This window comes from Lineus longissimus, chromosome 3 (genome assembly GCF_910592395.1).
Source record: "Lineus longissimus chromosome 3, tnLinLong1.2, whole genome shotgun sequence".
In the NCBI taxonomy this organism is placed as follows: domain Eukaryota; kingdom Metazoa; phylum Nemertea; class Pilidiophora; order Heteronemertea; family Lineidae; genus Lineus; species Lineus longissimus.
Window position 1 is genome coordinate 9,475,235 of NC_088310.1, and position 20,247 is coordinate 9,495,481.

Here is a 20,247-nt window from a genome sequence, read left to right on the forward strand (position 1 = left end):
GGTAATGGGTCATCAGGCAGTTTCTTGTTTAATAGGGGTCCACAAAGACTAAAGAGAGTTTCCAGTGTGTACATGGTTGTGACTTTGTCTCTTTCTGGCACAATCTCACCTCACGATAGTCATCTACTGACTAGAATAAGTAACTTATAAAGAGAAATGGGAATCTAGTTTAAGAATGACTGCAGTAGCAATTCAGATCTATTGTCGGGGGATTTAAAACTCCCGGTACTCAAACTCCGCATGCACTCGGTAATCTCCGGTGACCTTATTTACAATCCGAAAGTTTCCGAACGAGCAATGCTGACATCGCGAGACGTGCATGTGATGTTGTTGTTGCAGCCACATTTATTATGCGGAAAAAAGCACCGGGAAGGTTTCATTCTTGTATACAAATGATGTACGTGAATTCCATGATTTACCTGATGGTAATGGTCCATAAGTCATCGTTTTATTGGCTTCCGTTTGTTGATAATCCGATGTCGAAGATCGTCAAAAAAACTGACGTCGGAATGGTCAGTGTGAGTGTCGTGTGTGTAGCATGTATTGTTAATTGTACCTGTGTGTGTACGTGCAGATATCTGCATGATGTTGTGATGTCTGGTGATGTCATGATGACCCACATTTGTTGGCGTGCTGCAGGCATTGTACAAAACAAGAATTGGTGAAAATGCTGGTTGGAGGTTGTTAAAAAGAACTCCCAAAGTGAAAGTAGCCCAGCCATAGCCATGCATCATAGGGCAGGCGTAGTTGAACCAAAGTCGAGAAGTGTACCGATGAGGTGAAAATGCTGGTTGGAGGTTGTTGAAAAGAACTCTCAAAGTGAAAGTAGCCCAGCCATGCCCATAGCCATAGGGCAGGCGTAGTTGAACCAAAGTCGAGAAGTGTACAGATGAGGTGAAAATGCTGGTTGGAGGTTGTTAAATTAAAAAGAACACTCGAAGTGAAAATAGCCAAGCCATGCCCATAGCCATAGGGCAGGCGTACTTGAACCAAAGTCGAGAAGTGTACAGATGAAGAGTTTGTTTTTTGTCTGTGATAATGAATGCAATTAACTTTTGAAATGATACTCTTGTCTTTCCAGCTGATGTTAGACTAATACAACGGTATGATGGACGAGACCCGCAAGCGCCCCTACGTCGATGATGTTCCGAATGGATCAGCTGATATCAACTTTGAGACGGGCACGCTGGAGGAGCGACAGTCACCCCGAAAGCGTCGACGTCACTCTTCTGGATGCTCTCTAGACTTAAATAGTGATGACGTGAATGGCATTGGCAACAAGACAGTAAGCTTTACTTTGAAGAGTGACAGCGACAGCGAAGCTGAGTCCGGCTGGAACAATGCTGAAATAGCAAGTGTCACCTCTCCTCTCGAGACACCTGTTGAATATGTGGAAAGTCGTTTATTATTCAACCCGGTTGACTTTGCTAAAGATTTGGCATTGAAAGCCTTCCGCAGAGTTGATTCGACTGCTTCGGAACTCAACTGTTTAGCGGATCCAAATTTGAGTGAGAATGTTGTGGAGACACCGGATGATGCGATTGCAAGAGATCCGTTCTCTTCCCTTGGAAGTCGGGGGTTTATTAGAACGGAGGGCATTGGAATTGGATCTGATACAAAGCGTCTGGTTTCTACTCCAGGCAGTGACGTTCTGTCCCCTAGTGACATTTTCAAGGGGAATTTGCATGCTTTGAAAAGCCATGACAACACTATGAAAGAGCGTTTTGTTAAGCCGGTTGTTTCCAAACAGTCTTCAAATGATTTGGAGTGGATTGACGCGTGTCCAGATTGGCTACGTGATGATTACTTCGATAAAGAGATGGCTAAGATAGATTCTGGTTTGCCACGGCAGAGTAGTAAGCTCTCTTTGGTAGATAAGGCAGAGGAGAATCCACCTCTTTTGTCTAGTGATGATGCCCCCAGTAGAGATAAGTTTGAGACAATTGTTGCAGAGCCTGAATCCAGAGAGTTCAGCAGGAGGGAAAGAAAGAAATCGGTCACGCTGGTAGTACTGCCTGCTGAAAGTGACGAACTGGATGATGATACGACATCTGCCAACAGCCTTGGTGTTTTTGAACCAGATAAGGACTTAATTGATGCTCAGAGTTCAGCTTCGAGACCAAAACGCAAAAAGTTGAAAATTCGCAGACGACATTGTAGCCGGGGTAAAATGGGTCCACCCGCGTATTACAGGAATCAACCAAGTCATGTTGAAGATGGTGAAGAATCGAGAGAGGATGAGGAGGTTTTTGCCAAAGAGCAAGATTTCTCACTGAAGGGCCGGGGGAAGAACTGGCCACCGCCTAACGTGCCTAAGTACCAGGCCCAAGCAGCTGTCTCTACTGACGCTCCGCCTGAGGCCTCGCGGCTGATTGACGATGCTTCTAGTACTCAAGAATATGAACTGTCCTTAAGTCAAGAAAATACAACAAGCGAGGTTCTGTCCGTTCGTGATCAGAATCATAATGACGATATGCATTTGAACTCCATGCCAAGTTACAGCAATGAAAAGGAGAAACCGGTTGAAGTTACAGCTGGAGGACATGGTACTGCTGATGAGCAGCCCAAGCCCAAGGATTCAGAAACAAGCTGTTCTAGCGTTGGTGGACTTGACATTGGCCCAGCCGAAATATCCGAGGAACAAATCCGGACGGATGCTCCGGTATCCGTTGATGTGCCGGAAGTAGATATCGGCGATGGTCAATTAAATTTTGAGAGGGATGTGGGAACTGAGGGAAGAAAACCACAACTTGATGTTATGGGGAGTGAAAAACTTGAAACGGTGCCAATGGAGGAAGGTTCCAATTTGGAGTCGAATGTTGTCAGCGACGCAACTCCATATGAAGAGGTTGATGCAGCTGTCGTCAACTCTGGCAACGAGACGAATCCTTCAACTTCTGTCACAACTAGTCCTGGGGCACCGAATATCACTCGGTCTACTTCCAAGTTATCCCTTGCAAAGATTGCATCATTGCAACGAGATGCGCAGAATATTGCCAATATTTTGGGTGGGTCGAACGTTGATGTGATTTATGAAAAGTTAAATGAACGGCGAAAAGAGGATAATAGGGTCGAGGCAGTTATGAATGACATTTTGGAGGGGAATATTGTAGTCGAGGATAGGTCAGGCAATGAGGGAAGTGCTATTGAAGGGGTTTTGAATACTGTGGGTACGTCAGTTGGAGAAGAGGAAGTGGACATTTTGGCTGATACAGAGGTCATTCTGAAAAAGCTTCAGACCGAACATGGCATTGAGGATGTGGATCCAAATGAAGTGTTTGGATTGGTGGAAGCAAGTGCAGAGTTTGTGAATGGTCGCACTAATCGCATAAATCGGGTTATTTCTGGAATCTTATCTGGGAGACAAACTGACAATCGGACGGTCCATGACATTAAAAACAATGACGATGAGGATTTATTTTTGCATGATGTTGATCAGCTTGTTAAAAAGTTTCCAAACGTCGACCAATTCCAGATCTATACTTTGCTGGATGCGCATCGCGGAGAGAATGATAGGGTCGATGTTGTCCAAAATGAACTTACAAACGGTCGAGCGCCTGTGGAAAATTCAGGCGTCAAGGAGGTGGCTGCGGCCGAGGTTGTCAATCAAGACCCCCTGTATGACGACATGATACGGGTTGCCAGGTTGTTCCCGCACAAAGATAGAAATGAAATCTATGCATATTTAGAGGCTCACCATGAGGAGGCCGATCGGGTACAAGTTGTCACGGAGGAATTTTTGAGGATGTCACAGGAAGGAGAAGATGTGGAAGTTATGCGAGGAGAAGAGCCTGCTCCAGCATCAAGACCACCATCGGCTACTGCAGCATCTGAGTCGAGAGATACTCTAGATATCTCTCTTGAAGAACAGGTTCAGAATCTCTCGGCAATATTCCCAGATTGTGATCCGAATTATCTTTATGAACAACTTGAAGTCTTGAAAAACGACCCCGAGCGTGTCAAAAATCTAGCGTCCACCTTGTTTGATCGGAGGACTTATCCGAAGAAAAAGGATGTGTTGGAAGAGCAACGGAAACACGAAGACCGCCTCAAAGTTTGTGGGATGTTGAGTACATTCAGACTAAATGAGTTTTTAGAGTTGTTCCCTGATCCTGTTGCAGTCTTCTGTAGTGAGGAGAAATCTGTGTCGGAGTCCTACAAGAAGCACGTCTATGTCCATCTGATGAACACCTTCCCCTATCTCCGGGAGGAACATATCAAAACGACGATGGAGAAACACACGGGTCATCTGACGACAACGTTAAAAGAACTCGAGGAAGAGGTGGCAAATGGTGATCGTGAGTATGATAATAATCCCATGGGACAGTTCAATTTCTACTTGTGAAGAAGAACTTTGCCATAATGTACATTGTGGCTTGTGGTGGCACATCAAAATGAAACTATGAACTTTGTTCCGCTTTTACAATACTAAGTTGAACATTTTGGTTGGTTTTCCACTTTTCTGAAAGACGCAGCATAGTCCGGCTTGCAACGAACTGATGTAAATTGCATTTTATGTAGTCCTCTGAACAAATGGAGTAATTAGATACATTGTACATGACGTTGACAAAATTTAGATGGGCCTGTTGATATGGAGAGCTCTCCATTCTCATTTCTTCGCATTTCTGGCACACACTTGTACAAATGTGCATATTGTCATTCTGTACATGTGCGAGGATAGATACTGGTATTCACAAATCTTTGATGAATTTAATAGTAAGTGGTATTTCCTATTTTTGTAAACGTTGTCTGTTTGTTTCTTCTTCCAGTCCGCACCAAGAGGTCACGGTCTGCATACCCACAGAAGTTCCTCAAGAAAAAACGCTCCATCTCGGATCAGATGACGTTTCCAGAAGAGCCCGATGAGTACTTTTATAAAGAACTTGCATTCACTAGGAACGAGGTTAAGATTAAAGGTACAGTATTACAGTGGAACCTCCCGTAGCGGACAAGATTTATAACCTCTCTATTAAGGACACTAGTTTTGGTCCCAAATTGGTTGTTTCCATTCAATTTGACCTCTTTAATCAGGACATCTCTCTAAAAAAACAGCAATTGAACGAAACGTATATTCTTTCAACTGAAACTTCAAAGTCTAATCAGTTATGAAATACACACTCTATGCCATGATCAGACAGACAATGCATGAAGCAAAATACTGTATGTAGTCTTAGAGAAGATTTTATGTGTCATGTTAATATATTTAAAAAAGAAATTAAATCAGTTGATAAAAAGAATTTACATTATTTCAGATCACTTGGAAACGCAGAAAAAAGTTCGGGAAAACAAAATCGAGCGAGCAAAGAAAAACGGTGAGCTATATGAATGTCCGTGTTGTTACGAGGACGAATGCCTGTTTGAAGATATGAAAGCGTGCGTCGATGGTCACCTGTGCTGTGCCGAATGTGTCCGCCGGTCGGCCGAGGAGAATATCGGGAGTAGCAAATTGACGTTTCCGTGTTTGCACGGGGATTGTGAGGAGGAATACACCATGAAGACGTTGCAGGAGGTCTTACCCTCGAACGTTTTCTCCGGACTCCTCAACAAGATTCAAGAGGAGGAAGTGAAGCAGGCGGGGATCGAGAACTTGGTCTCGTGTCCGTTCTGTAGCTTTGCCACGATCATGGAGGATGAGAATGACAAAGTTTTACGTTGCCAGAATCCGGATTGTTTGAAAGAATCGTGCCGGTGAGTATTGACAAGTGGTTTTCCTTTTAATAATTTGTTCTTAATGTCTCGCTGACGAGCTTGTTGATTGCCAAATGCATTTTCGGGCAAAAGTTCCGATCTCCCGATGCAATAAGTGCAAGCCTTATAAATCGCTTCACAGGGTTACAGCCATGCCCCGATGTGCACTGTGCTAGTTCTCAGAAATTTGAAAATAAAGATGCTAAAATAACTGTTTCAAAGACCTAGGCTAAGGTGTTCGAAACACATTAGTCATTAGACTTGGAGCTGAGGTAAAATTAATTTGGCATTATCTGTTTAAGTTATTTCCATTAGACTTAACGCCAGCGTTAATGGCAAAACTTGTTTAAGACAACGAGGCCCAGATTAACGAGATTCCCAGATTCTTTACCAAGTAGATTTTCAAAACCCATTTTCTTTCAGTCTGTGCCAGGAACCCAACCACATCCCTTTGAAATGTGAGGAAGTGGAGAAACAAGGTCAGACGAACATGAGGACATACATCGAGAACAAGATCTCGGAAGCGATGATCCGGACATGTTGGAAATGTAAGAAACGGTTCTACAAGATCGAGGGTTGTAACAAGATGAGGTGCAGCTGTGGTGCCACCATGTGCTACGTCTGCCGAGCGCCAAACATTGATTATGATCATTTCGGAAATCCACACGATAAAAATGCGTAAGTTAATAAATGTCAACATTTCAATTCATGATGTACGGTAGCACAGTAATTTGAATGAATCTATTGTCTTAACCCTTTAGCCCTCCAAACACCTGTGGACGCCCGCAGCTTTTACCTTCATACGCCTGTGAGTGCCCGTGGAGGCCCGCGATTCAGCTGTGACATCTGCGGTGAAAGTACTGAATCAAAATGTCCTTCTACTTGAGCTGATGTTCTACCCATCAATGGAGTTGTCTGTTACTGACAAGTAATACTACAAATTTCATGTTGAAATTGCTCATATTTAGGAACTTTGAGGCATTTTTCAGGAGGAGCAGATGGAAAAACATTAAAAACGCTCGAGTGCTCAAGGTTTAATTTGTTTTTATCCCTACAGGTGTCCTCCCCAAACGGACATCTATGAGCTGCATCGCAAAGAGATGGAGAAGGCTGGGCTCCTTGCCAAGAAGGAGTACGAGGATAACCATCCTGATATTGCCGCCGGATTGAAGTTTGATCCATTAGAGCATGTTAAAGGTAAATTTTTTGACAATAATGTTGTTGGTCCTGTAACACTAATTTGAGGACTTTAAATCGGGGTCGGACATTTTCGATTTCAGGACAGAGACCAACAAACAGTGCTGTGTTCATTTCAATTCTATCACACCTAAAACTTAACGAGTTGTCTGTACAAAACTTGCTGACAACTCTCTCTGACGGTGGGTCTGTTCAGTCGAGCATCATGGGCAGCTCTACCATGGTGACCATATCTGGTTTGGAAATCAAGACTGCTGCCGTAAAAAATGAGGCACCGTGTAAAATACAGCCCAATCGGGGCTACATTGCAATCGAGGCGTTTTGGAATTATTAGCTTTAAAGTGGGACTGAATGGAGGAAAAATGGGGTCAAATTGTGATCTTCATGTGACTCAAATGCACAGTTAGGGGACTGGGTCGTGTTTTATGTTGGAATAAATATCTTCCTGGTGCAAGCATGAACAGTTTTCGTACACTGAAAGATAAGAGGGACCCCTATTGGCAATTTCGTGCAACTTTATCTTGCCTACCTGGCTGCTGCCTATCGACTCCCTTTAAGATGTATTTCTCTCTATTGCAGATGCCACGACTGCCAGACATCCATCAGGTTACCCCCCGGCGTACTATGATGAAGACGATGAAGATGATGAAGAAGATGACTCTGATTTTTCTAATGATGAGTATGACAGATATGGAGATCGTCGACGGCGTTACCATGATTATTATGATGAAGAGGAGGATGAGGAGTATTATTAATCATTTCTATCATGGCTGTGTTGATTATTTGTCCTAAAGATGGCTAGAACCTGTTAGACATGTTTAAATGAAATTACAGTTACTGTCATACAAAGAAAATTCTGTTTAAATGAAATTACAGTTACTGTCATACAAAGAAAATTCTGTTTAAATGAAATTACAGTTACTGTCATACAAAGAAAATTCTGTTTAAATGAAATTACAGTTACTGTCATACAAAGAAAATTCTGTTTAAATAAAATTACAGTTACTGTCATACAAAGAAAATTCTGTTTAAATGAAATTACAGTTACTGTCATACAAAGAAAACTCTGTTTAAATGAAATTACAGTAAGTGTCATACAAAGAAAATTCTGGTTTACACTTATGCTGTATTTGAATGTTAACCCTTGATGGGTCGAAGAGGGCGTTCGGAAATCCCATTTATTCATTCCAACAGATCCCGCTAGGATCATAAATCATTTTGTCAGTCATCTATAATTTCTGAGTCTGTACAATCTCATTTTTTGTTTTTTGACAGAATTGTTTTGAATATATAGATATTGTCATGTTGATTCCCTGGTTGAACATGTTATAACACATCGGGAACCATGGTGACCTTGTCCTTTGTGGGTTCAGAGTGCCAAATGGTACTTTCAACTGGCCTGAAATTGCCAGTGTAGCGCAGTGTTATAGGTGCACTCCTTAATTTTGATGGAAATATCTGGATTATGCTGAGAAAAGAATGTTAAGTGCTTTGCGACAGCACTCGTATACAGACAGTATACATGTAAAGCACTGTATAGGAACTCGCATTTCATTTAACATTTTTATGGTTCATGCGTCGAGATAACTCATTTTGTATTATTTTTTAGAATAGTAGGTTCCAGAGAAGTAGGTTTGTACATACTTTTGCTGGATAGATAGGTACGTATTAGGGGGAAACTAGTATGGCTGTTGACGCTTTACTTGTGCCATTTTACACTTTTTCAAGGAAAGAAGAAGTTAAAGCCAGGTTAAAATCATCACAGAACCCAACTATTACACTTTCTGCAGTCAATATACTTCATTGCCAATGGCGTAAACCTTCGGGAAGGCTGCCCTTACGTAGTGCGAGTCTGGTTTATTTGCACCGGTATGCTGATTGAAAGTGACAATAGATGGGGTTCTGTTGTGGCAGATGTATTGAGGGGTTCAAGGAATCATGGGAGTGCCATTTATCCCTATGAAATAGCTTTGACAAAGGATTCTGGCGGGTCTGCTGTGGCCCGGAATATGTATATCCACTGTCGCTTGTGATGTCATACATGTATAATTAGCAGACCTGTGTTATATTTCATGGTGATTATTATAGTCTGTTATGCTCTGTTATATATAGATTGTATTAAGTAAGCTGATTTATAGTGTTTATTACTGTGTAAATTCTATTCAGCGGTGCACATGAATCTCCATCTGTGAACATCTCCCGGTAATTGCTGTCTTCAGAAACGTTAGGCCAATACCTGATTGTAGTCTAAAAGTGCAAGATGCATACATCGTACACAACGTTGTACATTGTATTGTAAAATCTGATCATTATACATAACATCTACTTAATCTACCAAATTACAAATACAACAGACTATGTTAAACTGCACAATGAAAAGTACATGTATTCCTTATAATGCATTGTGCTATAAATAGCATCTTGTCATTTTTTGAGCGCTTTGTGAGTGTTTGATAATGTGCCATTGTTAATGCAATAATATTATTTCTAAATTTGTACAGACAGATATATGAATTTGTAAAGAAAGACCGTGTATTACGTAATGAGTAGTTCTGAGTTTCTCCATGATGTCAAACTGTTGTACCCACAACAGTCTGATGCCCTTGGATGGTCAAAATCAGGCAACTTTCCTTTTGTCAGAAGAGGGGGAGAAATTCCTTGAACCATCAATATGATAGCTCATCGGCTGACCAGAAAAGCACCACACTAAGAAGCGATGGAGAGATCCATCCCATCTCACAGTGCACTTGAAGGTATGCTATCTCACAGTGCGCTTTGAGGAATTCCATCTCACAGCACATTTAAAGGGATCCCATCTCACTGCGCACTTGAAGGGATCCCATCTCACAGCGCATTTGCAGGGATGCCATCTCGCAGCACACCAGAAGGGATCCCATCTCGCAGCGCATTTGAAGGGATGCCATCTCACAACACACCATCTCATCTCACAGACACTTAAAGAGATTCCATCTCACAGTACACTTTGAGGGATCTCATCTCACTGTCCACTTGGAGGGATCCCATCTCACAGTGCACTTGAAGGGATCCCAACTTACAGCACACTTGAAGGGATCCCAACTTACAGCACACTTATGGTTTCAAGCTCACAGTGCACTTGGAGGGTTCCCATCACACAGTGCACTTGAAGGGTCCCATCTCACGGCGTACTTGAAGGGATCCCATCACTCAGTGCACTTGAAGGAATCCCATCACAAAGTGCACAGAAACAATTCTAACACAGTCCCAATGCATTAGACCTGGCAAATCCACCACCTCGTCACACAGTGAGAGACATGAGACAAACACAACTAGACCAACTTGAGTCAAACACCTCAACCGTTTTGTAAACACTGTTGGAGAGATCACAACTAGGCCAAATTGAGCCTCGAACTTCCACTGTCTTGTCAACAGATTGAATGAGAAGAGACAGTCAAAGCAAGGACGAATCAAGCCTGGCACCTCCACCATTGTGCCAACACGCTGAGAGAGATGAGACAGTCACAACCAGGCCAAATAAGGTCTGGCACCTCCACCATTTTGCCAACACGCTGAGAGAGATGAAACAGTCACAACCAGGCCAAATAAGGTCTGGCACCTCCACCATTTTGCCAACACGCTGAGCGAGATGAGACAGTCACAACCAGGCCAAATAAGGTCTGGCACCTCCACAATTTTGCCAACACGCTGAGAGAGATGAGACAGTCACAACCAGGCCAAATCATGTTTGAAACCTCTACCATCTTGTCGACTGGGTGAAAGAGGTGGGACATGCACAACTGGCACCCCAACCGTTTCCCAACATACACAGATAGCTAAGACCTTCACAACTATTGGGCTTTGCACCTCCAACGTCTTGCCAACACGGTGACAGAGATGAGACATTCACAACCAGCCTGGCAGCACCTCCACTGTCTCGCCAAAACGATAAGAGAGATGTGACAGCCAAAACCAGTACTGGTGAGGTCGGGCACCTCCACTGCCTTCCTAACATTGTGAGTGATGAGACAGTCACAACCAGACCGAATTGGATCTGGCACCTCCGCCGTATTGTGTGGGCAATCTTGCCAAGATGGTGTAAGACGTCTTGCCAACACGGTGACAGAGATGAGACATTCACAACCAGCCTGGCAGCACCTCCACTGTCTTGCCAAAACGATAAGAGAGATGTGACAGCCAAAACCAGTACTGGTGAGGTGCACCTCCACTGCCTTCCTAACATTGTGAGTGATGAGACAGTCACAACCAGACCGAATTGGATCTGGCATCTCCGCCGTATTGTGTGGGCCATCTTGCCAAGACGGTGTAAGAGATCAGATGGTCACAACCAGACTGAATTAAGGCTGGTACTTACGCTGTCTTGACAACGAATGAGAGATATTAGCTCGAGACAATCACAACCAGACCAACTTGTCACAGTGTACTTGAAGGGATCCAATCTCACATTGCACTTGAAGGATCCCATCTCATTGTGCAGATCCCATCTCGTGCAAACGGTGGAGGTGCTAGGCCCAATTCAGACCAGTTGTGCCTATCGCCCCTCTTTCACCCAGTTGACAAGATGGTAGAGGTTTCAAACATGATTTGGTCTGGTAGTAACTGTCTCATCTCTCTCAGCGTGTTGGCAATAACCTCCCTCAACTTGTTGACACGATTTTTTCAACTCTCGTTGGTGGCGGTACCTGGTTATGAATTTCTCACCCTCACTCGCTGGCAAGACAACGTAAATGCCTCGCCCCTCTTTCACCCAGTTGACAAGATGGTAGAGGTTTCAAACATGATTTGGTCTGGTAGTAACTGTCTCATCTCTCTCAGCGTGTTGGCAATAACCTCCCTCAACTTGTTGACACGATTTTTTCAACTCTCGTTGGTGGCGGTACCTGGTTATGAATTTCTCACCCTCACTCGCTGGCAAGACAACGTAAATGCCAAGCCCAATTCAGTCTGTTTGTGACCATTTGATCCCTTACACCGTCTTGGCAAGCTGGCCCACATAAAACGGCGGAGATGCCAGACCAAATTCGGTCCGGTTGTGACTGCAACCATGCCTTATTGATCCTTGCACCTCCAACATCTTGCCGACGCCGTGATAGAGTTGAGACATTCACAACCAGACCGAGTTGGGCTTGGCTCTTGCCAACAAGTCTTAAGAGATGAGACAGTCAAAACAGGCCGAATCGGGCCTGGTACCTCCGCCGTCTCCCCCAACATAGTTCAGAGAACCTTGACCCTCCGCTCCAGCAGAGGAGTCTATCCCAACACGGTGAGAGCGTGATGAGACAGTCACAACCAGACCGAATTGGGTCTGGCACCTCCGCCTTTATGTGTAAGCAGGCTTGCAAAGACGGTGTAAGAGATCAAATGGTCACAACCAGACTGAATTTGGGCCGGTGTAGAAGTTTAAAATGTCCTAGGATAGAATGCTCTGGAAACAAAGGATTCTATTATGCGCTTCAATCTCTGAGCTATTGACGGTCAGGGTCTCTATAGAACCATATTGCAGAATACAATAGGGCCGGACACTTTTTCCAGGTGGGCATTTGTTACTGTTACACCGATAACTGCGCTGACTTACGAGTGAGAGATGTGACAAACACAACCAGACTGAATTGGGTCTGGGACAACTACCGTCTTGTCAACACGATGAGAGATATGACATGTTCAGAACTAAGAAGAAATAGGCCTGGCTCCCCGAGTATCTTTACAGCTGAGGGAGAGAGAAGAGACAGACAAAACAAGTCCGGGGCCTCCACTATTATGCTAACACTCTGAGAAAGACGAGACCGTCACAACCAGACCAAATTGGGTTGTGTCTTGTCCACTGGGTGAGGGAGGTGAGACAGGCACAACTGGTATAAATTGGGCCTAGCACAGTCAACCTTTTTGCTTACACGCTAAGATAGACAAGACCTTCACAATCATGACTAATTGGGCTTTGCAGCGCCAACTACTTGCCAATAAGGTGAGAGATATGATACATTCACAACCTGACCTAGTTGGGGCCGGCAGGCCTTCTACCGCTTGCCGATGAGACAGTCACAACTTGGCAGAATTGGGTCTGGCACCTCCGCTGTATTGCACTGACACCCCTCGCATCTTAACAGCGGATAGAGAGAGATAGGACAGACAAAACTAGTTCAAATCGGGCTGTGTACCACTGTGTACCATGATTTAATACAGTGAAAGACAGAAGACAGTCACAACCAGACCCGAATTTAGCCTGACAGCGCCACCGACTTGCTAACACTGAGAGAGATGAGACAATCACGAATTGGCCGAATTGAGCCTCGAACCCCCACCGTCTTGTCAACAGGGTAAGAGAGATAAGACAGCCAAAACACGTGTGAATTAAGTCTTGGGCGTCCACGCGGAGAGAGATGAGACTGTCACAACCACCGTGTTGGCAAGATGGTGGAGGTGCCAATCTCTATTTAGTCTGGTTGTGTGTGTCTCATCTCTGTCACCTTGTTGGTGAGACAGTTTAAGTGTCTCTCTCACCGTGTTGGCAAGACGGTGGAGGCGCCAATCTCTATTCGGTCTGGTTGTGAGCGTCTAATCTCTGTCACCCTGTTGGCGAGACAGTTTAAGTGTCTCACTCACCGTGTTGACAAGATGGTGGAGGTGCCAATCCCTATTCGGTATGGTTGTGAGTGTCTCATCTCTGTCTCCCTGTTGGCGAGACAGTTTAAGTGTCTCTCTCACTGTGTTGGCAAGATGGTGGAGGTGCCAATCCCTATTCAGTCTGGTTGTGAGTGTCTCATCTCTGTCACCCTGTTGGCGAGACAGTTTAAGTGTCTCTCTCACTGTGTTGACAAGATGGTGGAGGTGCCAATCCCTATTCGGTCTGGTTGTGAGCGTCTCATCTCCGTCACCGTGTTGGCGAGACAGTTTAAGAGTCTCTCTCACCGTGTTTGCAAGATGATGGAGGTGCCGATCCCTATTCGGTCTGGTTGTGAGCGTCTCATCTCTGTCATCCTGTTGGCGAGACAGTTTAAGTGTCTCTCTCACCGTGTTGGCAAGACGGTGGAGGTGCCAATCCCTATTCAGTCTGGTTGTGTGTGTCTCATCTCTGTCACCCTGTTGGCGAGACAATTTATGTGTCTCTCTCACCGTGTTGGCAAGTGGGTGGAAGGTCAGGCCAACTGCGGTCTGGCTGTGACAGTCTCATCTCTTTCACTCTGTTGACCAGACGATGTTGGAACCTGGCCCAATGTTGTCTGGTTGTGACTATCTGATTTGTTACAGGGGCTTCGCAAGACGGCTTAGCCGGTATGGCAGTGAGGCCAGACCCACTTTTGTCTGAATATTATTGGCATCATTCTCACCGTGCTAGCGAGACAGTGGAAGTGCAGGGCCCATTTCAGGGTGGAGGTAACTGTCTCATCCCCCTCACAGTGTCACACTGGGGGTGCCAGTTCTAATTTGGTCTCACCCTGAATGTCTCATCTCTCTAAAACTGGTTGGCAGGACAGTGTAAGTGCCAGGCCTTATTCGGTTTGGTTGTGAATGTCTCATCTCTCTCATCGTGTTGACAAGGTGGTGGGTGTACCAGACCTAATTTTGTCTGGTTGTAACTGTCTTATCTCACTACCAGTGTTGGCAAGATGGTGGAGGCGCCAGGCCTAATTCCGCCTGGTTGTGAGTGTCTCATCTCTCTCACCATGCTGGAATGACGTTGGATGTGCCAGGCCTAATTCGGCCTGGTTGTGACCATCTCATCTCTCTCCCAGTGGTGGCAAGACGGTGGAGGTGCCAGACCTTATTCGGCCTGGTTGTGAATGTCTCATCTCTCTCACTGTGTGTTGGCAAGGTGGTGAATGTGCCAGACCTAATTCGGTCTGGTTGTAACTGTCTTATCTCACTCAGTGTTGGCAAGACGATGAAGGTGCCAGGGCGAATTCAGCCCAGTTGTGAGTTTCTCATCTTTCTCACCATGTTGGAATGACGTTGGATGTGCCAGGCCTAATTCCGCCTGGTTGTGAATGTCTCATCTCTCACCATGTTCGAATGACGGTGGATGTGCCAGGCCCAATTTGGTTAGGTTGTAAGCGTCTCATATATCTCCCAGTGTTGGCAAGACGAGGGAGGTACCAATCCCAATTCCGTCTGTATGTGAATATGTCATCCCTCTCACCATATTTAAAAGACATTATAGGCGCTGTCTCCTTTTGGCTTGGTTGAGAATCTCACATCTGTCTCATGTGATGGAAATGAAAAGAACAGCAATTAAAATGATTTGCTTTTATTTCAATATTTCATAATTTTAACAAACTTCCACTAATCAAGCCATGCAAGACTATTTGAATCCATCCTACCCACCCAAGATCAACAACTAGGCATACTATTTGCCCGCATTATATAAAATCTTTATAATTTCATATATCTCTTTTCTTCAAACACGAATGCACACTGATTGGAACCATCACAAGTGGTGACTACCACAGCAGACCAATTTTTCATGTTTTTTCTGTAAGGTAAACAATAACCAGTATTTTTTTAAACACCTATATAAACCAACTGCACTTTGAGGTAGAGTCAACTTGTATGTGATACTACTGGGTGTGTCATAAAAAAACCCACCACATTTGCAGTACATTGTATATTCAAACTAGTGTACATGTATTTAAGACTTGCACAACCAAATACTAGAGAGTGGTTCTGTGTTATAGAGACATACCCTTCATTGCACATTCGAATTTGAAATATTTAAAATAAATCGATACAGATAGTATATACAATAACACATAGATCGGGTATATGAATAGTGTATCCAAAACGAGTGAAAATGCAATAAACCTTTCAAAGTCGTACAGCTAATAAAGCAAACTACCAAAGGTAATTCTGTCCGAGCTACAGTGAAGTGGTTGCTCTCTAACAGGCTGTCCGATCTCCCATGCTGGGCAACCAGAGAAAATAAGGGGTTAATGTTCACTTCTCTAGCCATGTACACAAATCTGTATGGGTGATATGAATTAAGACCAGCAAAAGCTTAAATCTAAAATTCCAAGTGAAAGAATTTGCTCGTGTTTATTCATATCACCCCTTCTCCCTCATTGGCTGAAGTACGAGGTGCAAAATGAACAGCAGCCAATCAGAGAGTAGCTGGCATCTGATTCTAGGATTTTATCAAAAGTTGTAGCAACAATCTCCAAACTTATCATAATAGAAAGTACTGCTTTCTCAGTACTCAGACTCAGAAACTAACCTTGGTCCTAGGATTTCTGGATGCAATTTCCATTCACAAAATCATTAGAATTAATACTGGAACCAAGGTTGTCAGATTTTGACTTGAAGGTGATATACACCTGTACTTCAGCCAATGGGTGATATGAATTAAGACTAGCAAATGCTTTTACTCCGGTTTTGTACAGGAAGGCCTAGTGTAAATGTACATGGAGATTTAGATAAAAGCATTTGCTAGTCTTTATTCATATCACCCAATGAGGAGAAATGTCTCAGGGATTTGTGTGCAGGGCCAGAGAAGCGAAGATTAACCCCTGATTTCGCTGGGGATATAATGTATACTACAGTCAATGTCAATATTACAGATTCTACAAATAGCAATTTTTGGACACCATAAAGATGTCAGATACCCGGTAAAGTATTGTGACATAAAAGATGAGATAATGGCCTACTGGTTGCTGAAGGCAAGGAATAATGGCAAATGAAATTAGCAGGGACACCAAGCGTCCTCCGTACCCAGTCCTTTGTCCTTTCACAAACAAATCAGACAATGGGCGATATGAATAAGAGGAAGTAAATGCTTTTGTTTCCATTTTGGACAGAAAGTCCTAGTGTAAGGGATGTTTTAAGCATAAGCATTTACTAATGTACTCATATCGCTCACCCCTTGAGTGTGACAATTAGGGAGCTAGCACTAAGAATCCTAAATGTTTATCACTTTGAATCCCAGATGTTTTCACAATGATGACAAGCAAAGCATTTACTAATGAATTCATATCACCCCTTGTGTGTGTCAATTAGGAAACTAGCACTAAAGAAACCCACTAAGAATCCCAGATGTTAAGCACTAAGAAACCCGGATGTTTAGCACTAATAAACCCAGATGTTTAGCACTAAGAAACCCAGACGTTAAGCACTAAGAATCCCAGATGTTTTCACAATGATGACTAGCTTGTACCAAAAGATACTGGGACTTCCTTTTAGACTCTTACATGTTTGCGAGACAAATGATGACATACTAGGAACCACAGATCAGTAGACATCAGCATCACAACTTTAGCTAGCTATGATTTTTTCATGCTTGTTATAATAATTGAGCTGCATTCATATCGGAGTCATGTTGTCACATGTCACTCTTCACTGATCACTTAGTCAGCTATGATTTTTTCATGCCTGTTACTTGAGCTGCATTCATATCGGAGTCATGTTGTCACATGTCACTCTTCACTGGTCACTAGCCAGCTGTGATTTTTTTATGCCTGTTAATTGAGCTGCATTCATATCAGAGTCATGTTGTCACATGTCACTCTTCACTGGTCACTTAGCCAGCTATGATTTTTTCATGCCTGTTACTTGAGCTGCATTCATATCAGAGTGACATGTGACAACATGACTCCGATATGAATGCAGCTCAAGTAACAGGCTTGTCTAAGCATGTTTTTCAACTGACTGAGGCTTGAAAACATGACATGACCTGAGGTTGAAAAGCGACTCCCTGAATCTTATGCACCCCTCTCTGAAAAGGATTTGTTCATTCTTCATCTCACGAGTGACAAGGGAACAGCGACACGTTACATGGTAAAACATGAACCCCGTATAAACCCGACCTTACATCCCAATTTGTCATCCAAATGCCAAGAAAACGAGATTATGACGACGTGCATGTACTTTGCCCCAACCTGAATGCCCCAGTACGCTCCACATAACATCAAAAATTCCTCAGAAAATCAAATTTTGGTCTCAACTGGTATTGGCAAGTTGAAACATTCTAAAAAGGAACAGTTTACCTGAAGAAACGTTTGAGGACTTTTTTATTTCCAGTCCGTGTTCTGACCAAAGAACTAAAGTATTTACATCAACAGGTAAGATCTTATATACAATATCTACACTCTGTCAATGATTATAAAAACCTTGCAGTCACCATGAACAGCAGGGCCTCTACAGGGTGGCCCAGAATTATTTTCCCTCACACAATGGATACACAATAGAATTCTATTGTGCAAGGCATTCTAAAATGCCTTGGCGACAGGATATTGATGATTGACAGGGAAAATACAATGTATGTTAAGCTTATTTTGATCGAGCAGTCTTTTATGTTGCAACCAAAGACCGCTAGGTTTTAATATGACGGCAAATTTTCACTGTAAACCCTTATAGAATAGAAACTAGTACCTCACTGTTGGATATTTCATTTTAGAGATTGCTCAGACAGTGAAAACTTAAATAACATGCTTAGGTGAAAATTCAAATTTATCACAAGCCACCCAACCTTGTTTTAAGTTTCTTCCCCTCCAATAGTAAAATGACTTCATCTGTGTTGTCGCAAAAGTGGACAAAACCTGCCAACTTCAATAAGAAGAAGACTGCATCAAATACAAACTAACAATATTCTTGATGACTGTAAACAAGGGGTGACCGGATGCAAATATTACATGAGCGTCCCTTAAATGGATAGCAAGTACCAGTAAACCCTTCTCATGCCTGCTTTCAAGCGCTGGCCCTTAATATTTGAGAGAAATTCTAACTTTATTCAAATCATTTCTTCCTAACATACATTAAGAACTCAGTTCTTGAACATTTTAGGGACACTGAAAGAGGGCTGAAAAAATTCCTATCCTTATAGGTTATACAGGAAGATTCTATACAAATCTCAATGATAATACTGGTATGAAATGATATATTAAAGCACCTGAAGGGAAGCATTATAAGTGTCACACCATTATTTCAACTACATGTAGACCTCAATTCATGACTAATGCTGTTCATCAACTACTTTAAGTTGGAAGTATTTTCCACTATTCTTCCCCCCCCCCCAAAAAAAAACATCAACAGTGTTTTTTTATGTTGGCAGTACACCATCAATTAATCCAGGATAATACCAAATCCAGATATACTTGGGAATACATTTTAAGATCATTTTCCATCTCCAACGAACAGCCTTAACACAGTGAGGTCACAGAATTTAGTATACATCCCCTGTGCACCCCTCTCCATTCCTTAGGTCCTTAGGCTTTGGGCTGTACCACTCCTTTGAATATACCCCAGTGTCACAGAAAAACAAACTTATTTACACTTCACTTTTCTGGGACGCCCAGTCTATTGGCAAAGAGCTTAATTAACTGGCACAGCAAAGTGCAACATACTTCTCAAAATAGTTCATTTCTGTACAATAAAATATCCACCGTCTTAAAAATCGCAGACCTTTTCACATCTTTCTTAAACTGCGACCACATTCAACCAAGGACTGTCCAAGTCCCAACAAGCCTTATCTGACATTTTCAAGGTCACGTCCATACGGCCTTGAACCCTCAAGGTCATTATCACGTTCTCAACTATCCACCATTTGAAATTCAATTAAATACTGTCAATGAGGCATCGTAGCCAGGAGACTTAATCCCATCCACCTGTTAACTTGTGGAACATTTCCTCATCAAGCGTCTGACTTCGGTCGGACTTCCGCAAACTGTTAAAGATATATCCGCCGATGAATTCATGCACAACTTTGCAGTCCGCCGTAAGGCAACTAAACGAGATATTAGCCTCCTCGTGTTGAATCATAAACATCTTGATGTCCCAGTTCACGTCCCACGACTTCATGGCAGAGTACCGCCATGTTTTCAACGCCTCGCCAGTATTCATGTCGCAACGGATCAACCTGTTGAACGCAACGCCAAGCAATTCCTGAAAAGTGGAATATGCAATCTCGTCAGTTTTGAAATAGCATAAAGCATTTTTTAAGGGGGGGAGCTATTCTTAAAGGGGTATGCCATTCGTAATTACTCGTGGTCCAGTTAAATAGAATCCACCAATACACAATGCCGTAGTGCAGTTATTGTGACTACAAATTTGTTTAAACTTGGTATTCATAGCAATTGTATATCAGTCTACACAACGGCAATGTTGAAATTTATATTTAGTACGTATTTCCGCAATTGGACATTTTTAAATTCAATTACCAATACAAATTTTTTAACGAATAGCATAGGCCTTTAAGGGACGCCCCTTTTTTTCAAACGTGTGGAGAACTCTAGGTCTATGATGGGCAATTCCGGTGTGAAACTCAAGAGGCGTAAATCAACCTGTCGTAAATCTTTTTTTTCAGTGAGGAAGAGGAGTCAAGGTAGTCTTTGATGGAAGAAGTAATATGACAGAATTTTTTCTACACTCGATTCAAATCTTCAT

The 20,247-nt window shown here is 43.0% G+C and overlaps 2 protein-coding genes across 4 annotated transcripts in view; one reads left to right on the forward strand and one right to left on the reverse strand.

Moving 5' to 3' along the window:
* Positions 1-288: 288 nt before the first annotated feature.
* Positions 289-9,428, forward strand: LOC135485687 (uncharacterized). 3 transcript variants are annotated; one of them, XM_064768050.1, is made up of 7 exons: positions 289-397; positions 1,082-4,298; positions 4,770-4,916; positions 5,253-5,688; positions 6,112-6,366; positions 6,746-6,885; positions 7,465-9,428. In XM_064768050.1, the coding sequence occupies exons 2-7, from the start codon at positions 1,106-1,108 to the stop codon at positions 7,638-7,640; spliced, it is 4,347 nt and encodes a 1,448-aa protein (XP_064624120.1). In that variant the 5' UTR covers positions 289-397; positions 1,082-1,105; the 3' UTR covers positions 7,641-9,428. The 3 variants fall into 3 exon arrangements, with proteins under 3 accessions (XP_064624120.1, XP_064624121.1, XP_064624122.1); XM_064768051.1 differs by having other exon boundaries at positions 314-425; XM_064768052.1 differs by lacking the exon at positions 289-397 and adding an exon at positions 447-518.
* Positions 9,429-15,108: 5,680 nt separating this feature from the next.
* The window catches only part of LOC135485688 (fermitin family homolog 2-like), a 47,869-nt gene continuing 42,730 nt past the window's right edge, over positions 15,109-20,247 (reverse strand). The window contains exon 12 of the mRNA XM_064768053.1: positions 15,109-19,746. Within this exon, the coding sequence (XP_064624123.1) occupies positions 19,456-19,746 (291 nt within the window). The 3' untranslated portion in view covers positions 15,109-19,455. The remainder of the gene's footprint in view (positions 19,747-20,247) is intronic.